Below are 19,223 nucleotides of genomic sequence, written 5' to 3'. Positions count from 1 at the left end.
CTACGAAAAGTTGCACAACAATTTAAAAATTTTATGCCTTATGTAAAAGAACAATACGGGGATGGGGGGGAATGGGAAACTCGCTAACTTTCATCACATCCTGTGATTTCCTCATGTCCAGTCACCAGAAACGAGCCACACGAAAGCGATGAAGACTCAAGTAGCAGGATTCCTAACACATTCACGTCTGAGGACACCACAGGGTACTGGAATGGGCTCCTTTTCAAAGTGGGCGAGTCTCCTCGGAAATAGTAGGTAATATGTCTTCCTCCTAGCGCTTTCCTTATTAAAACAAAAGCGACTCTGGTGGGACTCGAACCCACAACCTTTGAATGCCTCCATCTAATCTAGAAGTCCAATGCGCTATCCATTGCGCCACAGAGCCCGACGAGTCAAAAATCTTCCGCGTTGCTTACATCAAGGCAGGAGCGGCGTCTGTCTGGGGGACGGTCGCCGGCACGTCGGGTCACGCTTTCTTTCTCGGACAAACTGGGAAGCCCGCGTCGCCAAGGAGAAGCGTGGATGGGCATTGCGCTTGAAAGTCTGAAATCTGTTTGAAAGTTTCTTCTCGCGAGCGATCGCCAGGCATCAACTCTCAACTTCATTACACATCGGGAGAAAAGTCTTTGTGTGAATAAAATGTCTTTATTGTATCCTGGCGGGAAAGTGCAGCGGGAGGTTCCATAGTGTAGCGGTTATCACGTCTGCTTTACACGCAGAAGGTCCTGGGTTCGAGCCCCAGTGGAACCACAGCACGGATTTAACCTTTTTCAGGGATATTTTAACGTTTCTTTTTGCCAGCCGGAACTTGAGTTTTACTCCAGGAAGTGCGAGACGCCGCCGTTTCCAACCGGTCTCCGCGCTGCGCCCCGAAGCGCAGGCTAGGCTCCAGAGGTGCCCGCGCACATCGGCCATCAAGGCTGCCCCCTCGTGGCGTCACTAGGGAGGTGCAAGCGGCCCCGCCCTGCTCAGGTCATCGCGCGTCTCTGCGCCTGCGCGCTCCCGACTACGCCCCAGCAGTTCCGCCTCCAGGTGCCTGGGTAGGTGTCCGGATCCCGCTCCTTCTAAACCCTGCTTTGCCATCTTTCAGTGTTGCTGCCACCACTCAGTTAGGGGTTATCCCGAAGGTCACCTCTCTCCTTTGTTGATTACTTCCAAGTCCACTGACCTCGTACTTCTATTTAAATTTAAAAAACTTTTTGAAAAATTATATGCTCATGGTGGAGAATTCAAACAGCCCCACGTGTTTTACGGTGCTGTTTCCCTCTGGCAAAGAATTTTCCTTTGACTAAACTCTAGCTGGGCTCCTCTGAGCCCTCCTCTCAACTAGGCGGCCTATAAGACTTGAAAAAACAGTTAGCACTAATATAGTTTTTAGCAGCTCAAGGCTGCATCCCTAAAGTGACTCTAGTTTCAGTGAAAGTGTCAGCCTGAGAAAACTGAATGCTGCCGCCGCCCCAGCCCCATTTACTGTTTGTTCCAGCCAACAGCTGAATCTGGGGGCCCGGATCAGCAGTATAACTGTACTTTTTCTTTATAAATCACTTATGATTAGTGTACAAAGGTAGCGTTGCCAGAGGTACTGCTCCACCCCAAAAATATTCTAGAAATCCTTCTATTTCCTTCTTAAGCCTTCACTCATCTTTTCACTTCCGGTGTTTGGATATATCCTAATTCTTTAGTCTGTGCTTTTTGATGAGCGATTAAATTGTATTCAGTCTTACAGACGATACCGTAGTGGAATTCCTTGGTCATTGGTTTTGGGGTGGATCACTATGTAGAACAATAATAGCGGAAATCTTGAATAGTCATTATTATCTAACCCATTTTACAAAGGACTAAGAGGAAGCACAGAGAAGTTACGTAATGGCCCAAGGTCACACACTGGCCCTAGACAATTAAGGTGCAGATCAAAGTAATGATTTCAGTAAGCCCAGACTCTTGCATTTTCTCATACATAGAAAGGGGCTAAATTCATTAATTGAGATGTCTATTTCCTTAATCACCAGTACTCTTTTGATGTTTGACTATGTTTTTTTGTTTTTGTTTTGTTTTTTTGCAAAAACTCCAATATATCATGGCTCTCTCTTACCTCTTCAGAACAGTTCCTCAGAGCTATCTGAGCGGCTGTATCTCAGGCTTAAGTCCTCGGTAAGTCCGCTGAATAAAACATAATTCTCCACTTTTAGGTTGTGTTTTTTTCTTTTCTTTTTTTTCATTCGACATAGGTTTTGAGGCTTCGTCTTTGGAAATAAAAATCTCAGTTAAATTCTTAAACGTCCGCCAAAGGGAGAATCATGGAAAAGGAATAGGTCCCTCTAGTGGTGAGAAGACATTATGAAACATTTTGCTCTGTAGACACTGCTCCTAGATTTAAGAGGTTCTTTGAAATACAGCTTCCCAACATCTCCCAAGGTGGGAGATGTTGAACATTTAGCCAAAACGCAAATACCCTGTGTTAGAATCCATATGTTAAAAGATTGTTGTCAAGCAACACGTTCTCATTACATGGAAGGAGAAGGAACACATTTTCATGGGAAATCGATTTTAATGTATACTGCTTCTCTCCAAAGTACTGTGGTCTTTTAGGAACCCAGTAATCAATTAATTGTCTCTTAAAAGTAAGTGTGTGTGTGTTTGTGCGTGTGTTTGTGTGTGTATGTGTGTGTATCCTGGGATAGTCTCAAAGTAAAAAGTGTGTATACATGTGTGTGTGTATTTTTTTTTTCCTGGAACTAGTCTCTTGTGAATCCTCAATTCACTATTTGCCTCTAGAAAGTAAAGATTAAGTGCTAAAAGAGGTATGCGAGGGCTTACCTGGTGGCGCAGTGGTTGAGAGTCCGCCTGCCGCTGGAGGAGACATAGGTTCGTGCCCCGGTCAGGGAAGAATCCACATGCCATAGAACAGCTGAGCAGCAGAGCCTGTGCTCCGCAACGGGAGAGGCCACAACAGTGAGATACCCGCGTACCGCTAAAAAAAAAAAAAAAGACGAAAAACCGTATGTGGAAGGGAAGTTTTTTGGTTTTGTTTTTTGGTAATAAAAAATGATTCACAAGGAAGAAAGTAGCTGCTACTGTTGATAAAGGAACATACTAGTTATGGCAGAATATGATTCTGTATTCTTTGGTTCCAAGGGAACCTTGAATTGTTTTTGACGTTTTTGTTACATGGGTAATTAGGTACAAAATTCAAGGCTGAAGTCAAAAGTGTGGTGAATGATTTTAATTCTAGGTAGGAAGTAACACCCACCCCAAAGAAGCAAATGTAGATTTTTAAAAGATCTTCCAACTTTAGTAAAGCATCCATGAGTCCAGGATCAGACATGAGCAAATGTGAATTTCGTCAATAGCGTCTGCCTTGTGTTGCCCCTGCCACCTGGCTGAAGCGTTCCACCCTTCTGTACCTGGGTCTCTGGGCTACCTTTACACCCCGGACTTGGACTTACCTCCCTCACATGCACCCGCTGCAGCTTTCCTGTCCTACATCTCTTCCACTCTGGGATGACACCTGGTGCCTTTGGCTGCGCCAGTAGACCACCTGAAATTAATCCCTAGTGAGATAATACTGAGAATGGATTTAGAGATTTGACTTCCAGTGGACCTTGAGCCCCATTATATGCTCATTGTAATATATTAGCATCTAAATGACATGCCCACAGGCACCGTGACAGTTCTGAGGCCAACCAGGAAAGGCCAAAAAGTGGGCGGTGGCCCAATTCCTGGAAGTCCCCGCCCCTTCCCCAAAACAGTTAGAAAACCCCTCCCACTCATTAGCCTTTGAAATTACCCAGCCTGGTGGTCCAGTGATTAGGATTCCATGCTTCCACTGCAGGGGGCATGGGTTTGATCCCTGGTCAGGGAACTAAGACCCTGCATGCCAAGGCCAAAAAAAAAAAAACGTTACCCAGCCCATAAAAGCTAGCGACCCCATATTTGGGTCCTCTCGCCTTCTGAGGTGGCCCACACTCTGTCTGTGGGGTGTATATTTCTCGAAGTAAATCCACTTCTTACCTATCACTTTGCCTCTCACTGAATTCTTTCTGCGCTGAGACATAAAGAACCTGAACTTCAGCAGGTCCTGAAGCCAGGTGTGGGATCTCAATTACAAGACAGCGGGTTCGCGTCTGGAGCCTGTGCTCCGCAACGGGAGAGGCCACAGCAGTGGGAAGCCCGCGTACCGCCAAAAAAAAAAAAAAAAAAAAAGATAGTGGGTTCAAGACCCAATCTGAGTTTTGGCAGGGTTCAAGTGCTGGCGGGAGTTGTGTGCTTTCAGTCGCGTTGTATCTAGCTTGAACCCCATGAACTGTGTCTAATTTATGAAATATCCCGCGAACAGGAATTTCAGGACAACACCAAGGGGGCAGCAGTAGGCAGGGATAGAGCTGGTTGGGAGGGGCTGGATTTTGGAGCAAGTTTCCCTTGTTTGTGTTTCCCTCCTGAATCCCTCTGTGCAAATGGCTCTTTACTTCCCTTACATCTGTCCATCAGACATGGCTGGGAGATTAGACTGGGATATAACAGGCCAATCAGTACTTCCAGTCCAAATTTTAGTTGACTACAGTTTTCATCTATTTACTCGACAAAAATAATAGGTTGCCAGGAGACCCGCTGGAATTTATTTATTTATCGTTTCTATTCCCTTAATGCGGAGGCTTTAAAGAAAATGCTAGAAAGAGGAACGAGGAAGAATTTAGAATGGGCTGATTTGTAATCTTCTAGACAATCAGTCCCTGAATAATGGAAAGTCAGTTTATTCTTAAGCCTTTGCTTCTTGTGAACCTGGGACTCAGGCTCATTCTAGCGAAGCAGACAGGATAGGGTTCCTTTCTCCCTTGAGGGCTGGCCCAGAATAAATGGCAGGAAAATGATGCTGAAATTCTTAGAGGTACAGAAGCCTTATCATATGTACTCCTCGGTCAGATAATGACAACAAAGTGTCTTTCATGACATTACAATAGAGGATAAATTTTTATAGATGAGCTTGATGCCCTCAAATCCTGCCTGAGACAACAGGAGTAGTCAGACATGCATTTAGCTGATGGTCAGAGATCTCAGATCTAGCCTTGCCCGAGCCATTTATTAGCTATGAAAACTTTGAAAAAATATGAACGTTATCTCAGCTTCTGTAAGGGAAACCCAAAGGCTTCCTTAGAAAAACAGAACTCATATCTTCCACGGTGGGCAATGGAAAATTTCCACAAAGGGAGGGGTGGCTGGATTTTATAGCCTGGACTCCTGGTCCCTGGAGATCGTTTTACTAATTATTGCTTGGGCTGCACACATGGTACAGCCACAACTCAAGAACTGAGAGGTAATCTTCTCTCAGACTTCATTTCCTCACCTGTAAAGTGAGGTGTTCGAGTGATATAAGCTTTAGAGTCCCTTTCAGAGCTGACAAGTTACAGACCTGAGACTCTAAGTTGCTGACAACCACGCCACGAGACGGTTATTTCAGACCATCCTTATTAGAGGGTTCTGCTGTAGGGCAAAGGGAAGACTCTGGCCTCACGATGGGCTGTTGATTGGGGTTTTCTATTGTGTTGTGAGAAAATACTTTTCAATTCTGACTCTTCCAATCTGGACTTCACGGCATCTATTTCTTTTTTTAAAAATAAATTTATTTATTGTTGGCTGCATTGGGCCCTCGTTGCTGTGCACGGGCTTTCTCTAGTTATGGAGAGTGGGGTCTCCTCTTCGTTGTGGTGCGTGGGCTTCTCATTGCGGTGGCTTCTCTTGTTGCGGAGCACGGGCTCTAGGCATACGGGCTTCAGTAGTTGTGGCCCGTGGTGGGCTTAGTTGCTCTGGGGCATGTGGGATCTTCCCAGATCAGGGCTTGAACCCGTGTCCTCTGCATTAGCAGGCAGATTCTCAACCACTGCGCCACCAGGGAAGCCCGGCAGGTGGATTCTTAACCACTAGGGAAGTCCCCTATGGCATCTATTTCTTTTTGTAAGGCCCAAATCTCCTCTTCAGTCTTTTCATGGCTGACTTCATCTCCTGGTTCCTCAGGGTGTAGATCATGGGGTTCAGGACAGGAATGATGACAGTGACGGTAATGGAGACAGCTCTGTCCATGGGGAGGGCAATGAAGGGCCGGGCGTAGACGTAGATGCAGGGCACAAAGTGCAAGGTCACCACCATGATGTGGGCTGTGCAAGTGGAGATGGCTTCTCCCCAGTGTGAGACGTCAGCATTGTCAAGATGACTGTGTAGGACACAAGCAAGATGAACCACAGTGTAAAGATCAAGCCATTATTGGAAATCATTAAGACCTCAAGGGCAAAGGTGTCGGTGCAGGTGAGTTTGAGGACCTGGGGAACATCGCAGTAGAAACCATCCACAACATTAGGTCCACAGAAGGGGAGTGGGAGTAAGAGGAAAATCTGCACGATGGAGTGGACGGAGCCCCCCACCCAGGAGGCCACAATGAGGGCAGTGCATCACCCCCTACTCATGATAGTCACATAGCGCAGGGGCTTGGAGATGGCCACGTAGCAGTCAAAGGCCATCACAGAGAGAGAGAAAACATCTGCCCCACCGAGGAGGTGGAAGAAAAACATCTGTATGGTGCGACCATTGAAGGAGATGGTCTTTCTCGTTGTAAGAAGGTTTACTAGGACCTTCGGAACAGTGATGGAGGAGAAGCAGATGTCCAAGACAGAGAGATTGCAGAGCAGGAAGTACATGGAGGTGTGAAGGCAAGACTCACAGGTCACGGTGACAATGGCGAGGAGGCTTCCCATCACGGTAGCTGTGTACACCAAGGATAACAGAAGAAATAAGACCAGGCTCAGCTCTTGGGGCTGGGTCAGTCCTTGAAAAATGAATTCTTTCACCCTGGTGTAATTTCCCTGCTCCATCGGGTCATGTATCTTCTTCTTCTTCAATTACCTGGAGAGAAAACAGAAAATAGAATATAGAAAAGGTATCATTAGAAACAAAAGGAGTGGGAGTTATATGACCAGGCTGCCTTGGGGGTTATTTTTATGATTATTTTTCTTTGGGGCAGGGATGCCTACAATTCTATCTCTAGTAGATGGCATTTTCTGAGTTCTCTCAGAGCAAACCAGAGCGTGGGTTTCCAACGGGTGTAATTAACTGAAGCTCCTAAATCAGTACGTTATTAAATTCTTATTAAAAATTTTACAGGCTTATCATTTTGTAGATTCTATATGCCTCTTAAAAAGTCACTGAATGCTCTGAGAAGTGAAGAGACTAGTTTTGCTTTTGTTTTCATGCACACTCATGTATCTCATTGTTAGGAAGTGGGAAACACACGCAGGGGAAAAATATAAAACACAGTCTGTGGCTCTAATGGAGGCTTACAGTTTCTTCTCTCATCTTCTTCCACAGGAGACCATCTGCTTGGCATAGTCCGAGCAGATTTTCATGATACCGGTGACCAGCTCTAAATTAAGGCCAAAAAACCAGTTTACGGTTTACTGTCTCCCTAGGATAAATAGCTTTGCAGCAGCTAAGACAATTTAATTGAGTAAATCACTGTTTCTTTCTTCTTCTTTCTTTTTTTTTTTCCAGTCTCCCTTCTTTTGGTGTCTTGTTTTCCTCTGATTTCCCTGGCCCAAGATTGGGACTTGGTAACTGATAGCTATAGTCCCTGCTCTCCATAATGCTCTTGGCAAGAACTTCACCCTCCAGGACACTGGACAAGTGGTTTTCCTTTCTAAGGCTCCCTTCCTTTCATCACTTACATTTGTACGTCCCTCCTTGCCGCCTCAGTATTTGTAAAGGTTTTAGTTTTGCACAAAGAGCAAAGATGTTAGTATCAGCAGAACTGAATTTGTGTGTGTGTGTGTGTTTTAAAAGTTTATTGAAGTATAGTTGATTTACACTGTTGTGTTAATTTCTGCTATACAGTAAAGTGACTCAGTTAAACATGTATATATATATATATATATGCTTTTTCATATTCTTATCCATTATGGTTTATCACAGGATATTGAATATGGTTCCCTGTGGTATACAGTGGGACCTTGCTGTTTACATTCTATATATAATAGTCTGCATCTGCTAATCCCACACTCCCACTCCATACCCCCTCCCCAAAGCCCTGGCAGCCACAAATCTCTTCTCTATGCAGCAGACCTGAATTTGATAGACTCTGTCACTTAATTGGTAGGTAGCTCTGAGCCTCAGTTTATCATCAGTAAAAATGCATATAATCATGTTTGTTTTACAGGATTGTGAAGCTTAAAGAAACTTGTTTAATTCACTTAAACTGAGGTCGGCACAGACCACATTTCCACTGCGTATAGCACAGTTAACATTTTGCAATCTTTTATACACATTATTTCAGAAATGCTGACGAAAATACACTTTTTTATTCTTTTCTTATAGAATATGATTCTTTGAAATAATTGCAACTATTATCAAATCTAGCATTTCAAAAGCAGGTACGTTTCATACAATGGGATATTATTCAGTGATAAAAGGAACTGAGCTCTCAAGCCAAGAAAAGACATAGAGGAAACTTTAGTTACATTACTAAGTGAGAGAAGTTGATCTGAAAATGTCCATACTGTACGATCCCAACTATATGACGTTCTGGAAAGGATAAAATTATAATGAAAACATTAACGATTGCCGGGGGCTGGGTGTGGAGGTGGGGAGGGATGAATAGGTGAGACACAGGGGATTTTTAGGGCATTGAAACTATTCTATATGATACTCTGACTGTGGATACGTAACATTATGTATTTACTAAAACCCATAGAACGTACAGTGCTAAGAGTGAGACCTCATGCAAACTATGGACTGCAGTTAATAATCATCTATCAATATTGGTTCCTCAATTGTTACCTAACGTAGCACACTAATGCAAGATGAATTAATAATAAATGCATTCCTAATAAGGGAAACTGGGGTGGCAGTGGGGAGAGGGGGCACTCTGTACGTTCTAATTTTTATGTAAACCTAAAACTGCTCTAAGTAGTAAAATCCGTTACTCTAAAAACAAACAAACAAAAGTATGCCAAAGGATAAAACAATTTAGCACATTTCTAGTTTGCAAAGGAGCACAATTTTTTTGTTTTGTTATTTTGCGGTACGTGGGCCTCTCACTGTTGTGGCCTCTCCCGATGCGGAGCACAGGCTCTGGACGCGCAGGCTCAGCGGCCATGGCTCACGGGCCCAGCTGCTCCGCGGCAGGTGGGATCCTCCCGGACCGGGGCACGAACCCATGTCCCCTGCATCGGCAGGCGGACTCTCAACCACTGCGCCACCAGGGAAGCCCAGGAGCACAATTTTTTAAAAACTTTTATTACCAAGATTCATTTCCTATAAATCCTACTTGATGCTTTTCTCCTGTTTCCCACCCTGTTTTAAAAAAAAACATTTAGAATAAATTCCAGTTCGGGTGTTGACAGGCATCAGGCTATTGTGATTTTGCCAACTGCTTAAAACAAAACTGTCTTTTGTAGCTTTTTTTTTTTTAATCGGCTTTGTTGCGGTGCAGCTTCCATACAATGAACTGCACACATTTAGAGGTAAATTTGATGAGATTTGACATACGTGTACACCCATGAAGCCATCGCCACAATTAGGATAAGGAACATCTCCATCACCCCAAAGTTTCCTTGTGCCCCTGAGAGCTGCAGAATCTCGGCACCTAATGACTCTGTCCAGACCTGCACCAAGAGGTGACCAGACTGTAGCATGGCCTCTGGCAGCGCAAGGCTGTGTCCTTAGGATGACCCCAAACCCCCATTAAAACGCCTTCCTGGGAAAGCACAAAGCTGCCAGGTGAATTTACTGTTTGTTCCAGCCAACATCTGAGATAGGCCGCTGACCTCCTTTACTTAGAACATGTATGGGAAAGGCCTTGTAACTGTGAATATGTATATCTTGTGACTAACAAGTGTCTCTCTCAAGGACTGAGAGCCTTTCCTCTAACTATGATCAATAGGAAGGAAGGGGCCTCTGTCTCCCAGTCTCCGTGGGGGGATTACTTCCAGCTCCCAGACACAACCAGCCTAATCGCACTGACACTGACTAACTCTTTGCAATTTTTCACTTTTCTGGCTCTACTGAGCCCCAGCTTGTCCCCCTCACTCTCCCTTTAAAGCACCCAATCTCTTTGGGCAAATAGGCTTGGAGCTTAGCCTTTTCACTATTGTTTTCACTAACACTGGGCTGTGTTCACCTTTGACATTTCTTTGTACCACTTCCCTCTGTATTCTGTCTGTATTGAAGCCAACCTCTCATCCTGCTGTTCATGACTCAGCTCTCCGGATCCCACTGTACTTTATTTTTCATTTTCTCATCAGAACAGAACTTCTATATTACTAACTTTCCTCCTATTCCCTTTCCTGTGAAGCCCAAGCAACACAAAGCTAATTTTCTTAGCTCATTCCCAGTGATCTATGAATCCATCAATAACTCCCAGAAGATTTCATCCTTTTCAAATATTTTTAGTTTTTAAAAGGACCAGTTAGGGACTTCCCTGGTGGCACGGTGGTTAAGAATCCGCCTGCCAATGTAGGGGACATGGGTTTGAGCCCTGGTCTGGGAAGATCCCACATGCCACGGAGCAACTAAGCCCGTGCGCCACAACTATTGAGCCTGCGCTCTAGAGCCCTTGAGCCACAACTACTGAAGCCCGTGCGCCTAGAGCCCGTGCTCCACAACAAGAGAAGCCACCGCAATGAGAAGCCCATGCACCACAAGAAGAGTAGCCCCTGCGCGCCACAACCAGAGAAAGCCCGCGTGCAGCAACGAAGACCAAAGCAGCCACAAATATATAAATAAATTTATTTTTTTAAAAAAAGGGCCAGTTATTTTCTTCAGAGTAAATGGTTTTTACAGATTTTTAAAAGAAAATGATCAGAACACATGAAGTTTTTTAGATAATGCACAGAGGATTTTTCTTTTTCTTTCTTTCTTTTTTTTTTTTTTTAATGTTGGACTATGGTGGGAAGTATTGTGGCACAGAGAAAAGATACCAGCTTGGGAGATCTGAGCTCTGAGGCCTTCATGGAACAATAGTGGAATCTTTAAAGGCGTGTAAACTCCAGGATGTTCAGTCTTTTCATGAGTGAAATGGGAGCCTTCACTGCCTTGAGTCCCTTTGCAAGTAGGCAAGTTCTGCACAATATTAAACAATATTAAATGGATCCATTGATCTAGGTGATTTCTAGACCTTTGGAGCTTTTTTTAAATTTTTAAATTAAAAAATTGTTTCTTGTTGGAGTATAGTTGCTTTACAATGTTGTGTTAGTTTATACTGTACAACAAAGTGAATCAGCTACACGTATATACACATCCCCTCCTTTTCAGATTTCCTTCTCATTTAGGTCACCACAGAGCTTTTTAAAAAATATATACATTTTGGAGGACTTTCCTGGAGGTCCAGTGGTTAGGACTCCACACTGCTACTGACGGGGGCCCCGGGTTAAATCCCTGGTTGGGGAATTAAGATCCCACGTGCTGCGTGGTGTGGCCCAAAAAAAAAAAAAAAAAAAAATATATATATATATATATATATATATATAAATTTTTTTATTGGAATATAGTTGATTTACAATATTGTGTTAGTTTCAGGTATATAGCAAAGTGATTTGGAGATATGTATGTATGTATATATCTATATTCATTTTTTCTATTCTTTTCCATTATAGGTTATTACAAGATATTGAATATAGTTCCCGGTGCTATACAGTACATCCTTGTTTTTTAAATCTATTTTATATATGGTAGTGTGCATCTGTTAATTCCACATTCGCAGTTTATGACCCCCCAACCTTTGGAGTTGTAATACTCAATTGTTTTAAATAACGTTGCCCTCAATTACCTTGTGACGAGTCTAAGACTGTGTTCCGTCCATTGCTTTTACCAACATTTGAACCTCAATTAATTGTAAACCTCAACTGTTTCTTGGCAGTTAACTGATGGCTTATTAGTGGTGGCAAGAAAAACGGCTGCGATCAAGAATTTCCAGGGGCAGTCTACCGTAGTGGTTAGGAGAATAGGCTTTGTAACCCAAATGCACGAGGTTCTGTGCAGAAATTAGTCATGAAAGTAATCAAGTCACCAATGCAACTGAAAAATGGGTACACTTCCCTGCACAAAATACATGCACAACTAAGAAAGTGAAGATGGAGGGTGGGAGGACAAATGAGAATCCCTCTGTATGTGTGTCTGTAACAGGAAGGAAGAAGAGAAAACAGAGAACTATTGTTTATAAGTTTGCTGTTGTCCTTGCTTTTGGTAAGAATGAGTTCCAGATCTCAAGAACTGCTTTAGAAATAGGCCGAGGTAAACCCATTCTAATAAAACAGGCTTGAGAATTTCCTGGCGGTCCAGTGGTTAGGACTCGGGGCTCTCACTGCCGGGCCAGGTTTGATCCCTGGTCAGGGAAATAAGATCCTGCAAACCGCACAACTGGCCAAACAAACAAACAAAAAACCAGAAAAAAAAACCCCCAAACCCCCCAAAACAGGCTTATTGAATTTCATAGAGTCCCCAACTTGAGGGAATCCCCGCCCCAATTGCCCACCAAGCATATGTTCCTCTATCCCTCTTGACAAGCTGACCTTCTCTCTATGCTCCTCAAGTCCCCTTCCTAATACTGAAGGACTAATTATCTGCTCTGTATCACTAAAGTTTTTAGCTTTAATATTCAGTATCCTCTACCTTTCAGGAGCGTTATTAACATTCAAAATATTTCTGAAATCCACAATAATATTTCAAAACTGGTAGTGCATGGGCACACATGCACAGACGTATAGTCAGACACACAAGCACATAGCCAAAAGCCCCCAATGTCACAAAATATCCTCCCTTAAAGCTCCCGACCTCTAATCCCTACCCAAGAAGCAGTGCTAGCCATTCGGTTGCATACACTGACCTTAGGAATGATTGATTATCAAGGAATACTCCTCTTTAAGGTAGACATGCCTCTGGGGGTTGGTTGGTACAGTACCTTCTCTCCTGATACAGGAGGCAAAGGGTAGGCTCCCAGAATTGCCTCTGAGTGGTCCTAACACACTGCCCCACGGTGCCGGTGCCGTGAGCACCAGTCTCTCAGCCCCAATGGAAGGATCCCCAGAGGGAACACTTTTGGAAGTGATTGTTGAACCTGAGTAGCCAGACTTTCCTATTGGGATGCAGCTCCCTAGAGTGTTATTAAGAAATTGAACGCACACTAGAAGGGGTATGCGAACATGCACATCTTGGTTTTGAAATTCTCCTAATGCAGGGGAGGAGATGTATCCTCATAGACCTTGGGATTAGAGCCCAAATATCTTTGCCTGAAGGGCTAATAGGGGACAAACAGAGGAGTCTGTCTCCTTAAGAGGCGGGAATGTAGGGAAAATAAATAGAACTCCCAGGAGGGTGTGTCTCAGTCCATTTCATTTCTTTCTTTCTTACTTTTTTTTTTTTGTAGGCAGGTGGTTTGCTTGTTGTCCTAATAATATACATAATCAGATGCATCAGAAAGACTGGGAAATGCATTTTCTCCTTGTTTTCCACCAAACTTCTCACACAAAGAGGGAATATAGCAGACAAAGGATGGGTTGGTACCATTCATCCATTAAATATTTAATTATAAAAGATTTACTGAGTACCTTCCATGTTCCAGGCCCTATAATCCCAAAGATTTCCATTTTCTCTCTCCTCTCATTTCTTGTTTTCTTTCTTTTTTCTTTTTGCCATACCGTGCAGCACGTGGGATTTTTGTTCCCCTACCAGGGATTGAACCTGTGCCCTCTGCAGTGGGAGCTCAGAGTCTTAACCACTGGACTGCCAGGAAAGTCCATCTACCTCCTCTCCCCACCCCCTCATTTCCAATATCTTTTTTTTTTTTTTTTTTCCGGTACGGGCCCCTCATTGTTGTGGCCTCTCCCGTTGTGGAGCACAGGCTCCGGACGCGCAGGCTCAGCGACCGTGGCTCACGGGCCCAGCCGCTCCGCGGCATGTGGGATCTTCCCAGACCGGGGCACGAACCCGTCTCCCCTGCATCGGCAGACGGACTCTCAACCACTGCGCCACCAGGGAAGCCCCCAAATTCTTGTCTTATGCAGTTGCCCTGCTGTAGTTCTTTCTCTGATTCTGGTTTTAATTCTTCTATTTCTTTTTTCCCCCATTTTGCTCTTTGAACCTTAGAAAAAAATCCTTTAAAGACGACAGTTCCCCAGGCAGCACTTTCCTTTTTATTCATACAGAAGAATAAGAGCCCCTTTTTCATTTCATTGTCATTAATTTTTGGTGTCTATGTCAACAACATGGAGTGATAAGAGTACATGTTCAGAATAATGATCACAGAAGATTTCAACTGTCCGGAATCCTAAAATTCCCCACACTAACTACTTACCGTAACTAGAAAGTGGAGAAATCATTCCCAAAGGAGTCTTTGGTTAAAGCTGGAACATAGAAATATTTTAATTGATGACAGCATCTTATTCTAGAATCTTTCTTTTGTATATTGGAATGATAAGTGAATGGTTTTCAAATCTTCTGCTCAGGAAACCACATGACAAAATTAAGAGCTTCTGTGTCACCTGTTCTCTTTCTCCCTCCCTTCTTTCTTCCTCCTGTTTTTCTTTACTATTTCTATTTTCTTTCCTTCCTCTATATACCATTTCCAGGACAGTATTAGGGTTCTCCAGAAACAGAGCTAATAGGATCTATGTCTATATCTACATCAGCTATATCCATCATATTTATGTATATATACACAGTTAGAGAGAGAGAGAGAGAGAATTATCGTGCAGAATTGGCTCACGCTATTATGGAGGCCGAGAAGTCCCGCAATCTGCCTTCTGCAAGCTGGAGACCCAGGAAACCTGAGAGTGTAATTCAGTCCTAATTCAATGACCTGAGAACCAGGGGAGCCACTGGTGTAAATGATGAGACGAGATGTCCCAACTCAAGCTGTGAGACAAGAATATGGGGGTACATTTCTCCTTCCTCCACCTCTTTTGTTCTATTCAGGTTTTTTTTTTTTGGTACGCGGGCCTCTCACTGTTGTGGCCTCTCCCGTTGCGGAGCACAGGCTCGGGACGCGCAGGCTCAGCGGCCATGGCTCACGGGCCCAGCCGCTCCACGGCATGTGGGATCTTCCCGGTCCGGGGCACGAATCCGTGTCCCCTGCATCGGCAGGAGGACTCTCAACCACTGCGCCACCAGGGAAGCCCACATCTGCCCTTTTTAAAATTGGATATTTTTCCTTCTATTGAGTTGTATGAGTTCTTTATACATTTTGGATATTAACCCCTTATCTGATATATGATTTACAAATATCTTCTCTCATTGTGTAGGTTGTCCTTTCATTTGTTGATTATGTCTTTTGCTGTGCAGAAGCTTTTCAGTTTGATGCAGTTCCATTTATTAATTTTTTGCTTTGTTGCTTGTGTTTTTGGTGTCAGATCCAAAAAATCATTGCCAAGACCAATGCCAAGGAGCTTTCCCCCAGTTTTTCTTCTAGGAGTTTTATGGTTTCATGTCTTATGTTTAAATATTTAATCCATTCAAGTTAATTTTTGTGAGTGGTCTATGATAGGGGTCCAATTTCATTATTATGCATGTGGTTATCCAGTTTTCCCAAAAATATTTATTGAAGAGACTATCCTTTCTCCACTGTATATTCTTGGCTTTTCTCCAATTCATAAATTAATTGATTGTAGTTGTATGGAGTTATTTCTGGGCTCTCCGTTCTGTTCCGTTGGTCTATATGTCTGTTTTCATGCTACTGCTATGTAGTTTTGATTATTACAGGTTTGTAGTATAGTTTCAAATGATAAGTGTGATGCCTCTAGCTTTGTTCTTTCTCAAGTTCGCTTTGGCTGTGGAGGGTCTTTTGTGGTATCACACAATTTTAAGGATTGCTTGTCTATTTCTGTGAAAATTGCCTTTGGAATTTTGATGGGGGTTGCATAGAATCTGTAGCTATCTTTGGATAGAATGGAAATTTTGTAATAAGAATTCTTCCAAACCATGAGCATGGAATATCTTCCCATTTATTTGTATTTTCTTGAATTTCTTTCATCAGTCTTGTATGGTTTTCAGTGAACAGATCTTTCACCTCCTCGGTTAAATTTATTCCTAGGTATTTTATTCTCTTGATGCAATTGTAGATGGGATTGTTTTCTTAATTTATCTTTCTGATAGTTTGTTGTTAGTGTATAGAAATGAGGTACTTTTTGACTTTGGTGAGTTACAGTTTTGCCACAATGTGACTATATGTGGACTACTTCTTATGCATTCTAGGATGATATGTTATGAATATGGGAATTTGTATTTCTCCTCAATTATAGAAATTTCCCTGTTATATCCCATAAAATAGTGACCCTTCCTCATTCATATTATTTTTTCATTCTGGAACTCATGCAGATATATTACTTATTAGATTTGTTCATTTTCTTTTCCAAGTCTCCTAACCATCCTTCTGTGTATATATGTGACCAATTTCAGGGAGTTATTCAGTTGGTTATAGCTTTCATTTCTAGAAGTTCTATTTCATTCTTTTTACAAATCTACTTTTTTTCTTTTATTATCTTTTTTTCTTGCTCATTTAAAACACTCTTTTAAGGGACTTCCCTGATGGTCCAGTGGAGAAGAATCCACCTTCCAATGCAGAGGACGTGGGTTCGATCTCTGGTCGGGGAACTAAGATCCCACATGCCGCGGGGCAACTAAGCAACTACTGAGCTTGTGCGCCTCAACAGGAGAGCCCGCGTGCCACAACTAGAGAGAAGCCCACATGTAGCAACTAGAGAGAAGCCCACTCACTGCAACAAAGATCCGACACAGCCGAAAAACAAACAAACAAAAACTCCTTTAATTTTTTTAGCTTCTTATTCACATTACATTCTGTATATGATTACTCCAGTGTTCAGGTCCTTGAGAGTCTGTTATGCTTTGGTTGTTTCTTTTGATTCTTGCTAATAATGGCTAGTTTCTTCATGAATTTTTAATTATGAATTTATGTTCAGCTACTTATGTGGAAATCTTGGAAGGCTCAGGTTCACTGTGCATTCCTTCAGAGAAGGCAAATATTTGCTTCTTCCAGGCATCATAAGTCATTATTAACCCTGAATTAATCTTAGTTAATTTTTCCCTTTGGAGTTTCCCATTTCATGTAGGCAATGCAAACTTGAACCCAAGACTCCTGTCAGGGTTTTGAATTCTCAGAAGAGATGATTTTTTTTCCACTCAAAGCTCAGGTTGAGGCAAACCATTTCATTGTGATCTTTGCTGTGGGATGATTTCTATCCAGTTTACCCTTCCACTGATGGAGGAGTATTCAATTCTCTGGTTTTCTGCTTTATGTTTATTTTTGGTCCTGAGGCTTTCCCTTCCCTTCTTGTGAGTTCTGATATGCACTGAAGTGTATATTTGCAAGAAGCAATGCATGTGCATGTTTAAATCAGGACTTTACTTCATGATATGTGATCTTTCATTTTGCCTAAAATAGCACTTATTATATTTTCTCCATGAATATTGATGGTGTATAGAAAAAAAATGATGCATGTAATTTGATTTTATATGTTACCACCAAGTTGAATTTTTTACTATTTTCAATAATGTTTCAGTGAATTCCTTATAGCACTTTGGGTATATCTTCTCAATATCTGAGAATAATGACTTTTTTTCCTCCAGTTTTCGTACCTTTATATACTTTCTCATTTTTGTAGTGTTTTTGAATTGTAAGTGAATTCAAGTTTAATAATTAATATTAGTGGTGATAGTGGGCATTATTGTCTATTTATGAACAGTATTAAAATTGTTTTAATGTTTAATCATTAAGTATAATGTTTGCTATATAGTTCTTGTTGATACTATTTATTGAGGGGTTACCCTTTTTTCCTCAGTTCCTGGCTTCTTAGGTGTTTTGTTTCCTAGGGATGTAGGTTGAATTACAGTGAATATTTTCTACATCACTGAGATAATTGCCTTGTTTCTTCTTTTAACCTGTAATTGCAGTGAATTATATAAATATTTCTCTCTGAATTTCTGGAATAAATTCTATTTGGTCTTGTTGCTGTGTAATACATTGCTATGTAACTTCCTAATGTTTTATAAGAATTTTACATCTGTCTCTAAAGATGTGAGTGGTATGTACACCTATATTAGATATGTGATATTATTAGATCTATTAGGTGCTATTATCTAGTTTTTCAATTGGGTTACGCTAATTCTTATAGAATGAGTTAAGGAGCATTCTAAAATGTATAAGATTTGTAAATTACTGGCTCCTTGAATATTTATTGGAAATCATCTGCAAAGTTATTTAGGCCTAGCATTTTTTTAAACAAGTTTATTGGAGTATAATTACTTTACAATGGTGTGTTAGTTTCTGCTTTATAACAAAGTGAATCAGCTATACATATACATATATCCCAATATCTCCTCCCTCTTGCGTCTCCCTCCTACCCTCCCTATCCCACCCCTCTAGGTGGTTGCAAAGCACCAAGCTGATCTCCCTGTGCTATGTGGCTGCTTCCCACTAGCTATCCACCTTACGTTTGGTAGTGTATATATGTACATGCCACTCTCGCACTTCGTCCCAGCTTACACTTCCCACTCCCCGTGTCCTCAAGTCCCTCCTCTACGTCTACGTATTTATTCCTGTCCTGCCCCTAGGTTCGTCAGAACCTTTTTTTTTTTCAGATTCCATATATATGTGTTAGCATATGGTATTTATTTTTCTCTTTCTGACTTACTTCACTCTGTATGACAGACTCTAGGTCCATCCACCTCACTACAAATAACTCAATTTTGTTTCTTTTTATGGCTGAGTAATATTCCATTGTATATATGTGACACATCTTCTTTATCCATTCATCTGCTGATGGGCACTTAGGTTGCTTCCATGTCCTGGCTATTGTAAATAGAGCTGCAATGAACATTGTGGTACATGACTCTTTTTGAATTATGGTTTTCTCATATATTGGTATATGCCCAGTAGTGGGACTGTTGGGTCATACGGTAGTTCTATTTTTAGTTTTTTAAGGAACCTCCATACTGTTCTCCATAGTGGCTGTATCAATTCACATTCCCACCAACAGTGCAAGAGGGTTCCCTTTGCGCCACACCCTCTCCAGCATTTATTATTTGTAGATTTTTTGGTTATGGCCATTCTGACTGGTGTGAGGTGATACCTCATTGTAGTTTTGATTTGCATTTCTCTAATGATTAGTGATGTTGAACATCCTTTCATGTTTTTGTTGGCAATCTGTATGTCTTCTTTGGAGAAATGTCTGCTT

General features: G+C 42.1%; 1 protein-coding gene, 1 long non-coding RNA gene and 2 other non-coding genes across 5 annotated transcripts in view; 2 read left to right on the top strand and 2 right to left on the bottom strand.

Moving 5' to 3' along the window:
* The first annotated feature begins 17 nt into the window (after positions 1-17).
* LOC141279398 (uncharacterized) overlaps positions 18-19,223 on the top strand; it is a 36,239-nt gene continuing 17,033 nt past the window's right edge. For both annotated transcript variants that reach the window (XR_012333547.1, XR_012333546.1), the window contains exon 1: positions 18-1,040. This is a non-coding gene — a long non-coding RNA (uncharacterized lncRNA). The remainder of the gene's footprint in view (positions 1,041-19,223) is intronic.
* On the bottom strand, positions 299-385 carry TRNAR-UCU (transfer RNA arginine (anticodon UCU)). Its single transcript is given in 2 exon segments — positions 299-334; positions 349-385. It is a non-coding gene; the product is annotated as a tRNA-Arg (tRNA).
* On the top strand, positions 678-750 carry TRNAV-UAC (transfer RNA valine (anticodon UAC)). The gene has a single exon. It is a non-coding gene; the product is annotated as a tRNA-Val (tRNA).
* LOC101332057 (olfactory receptor 4D11-like) lies at positions 5,938-6,860 on the bottom strand. Its single transcript, XM_019947949.2, is given in 2 exon segments — positions 5,938-6,170; positions 6,173-6,860. Coding segments are annotated over 2 exon segments (921 nt in total).

Source organism: Tursiops truncatus, chromosome 8 (genome assembly GCF_011762595.2).
Source record: "Tursiops truncatus isolate mTurTru1 chromosome 8, mTurTru1.mat.Y, whole genome shotgun sequence".
In the NCBI taxonomy this organism is placed as follows: domain Eukaryota; kingdom Metazoa; phylum Chordata; class Mammalia; order Artiodactyla; family Delphinidae; genus Tursiops; species Tursiops truncatus.
Note: the sequence above shows the minus strand (reverse complement) of the source record. Positions and strands in the feature narration are given on the sequence as shown.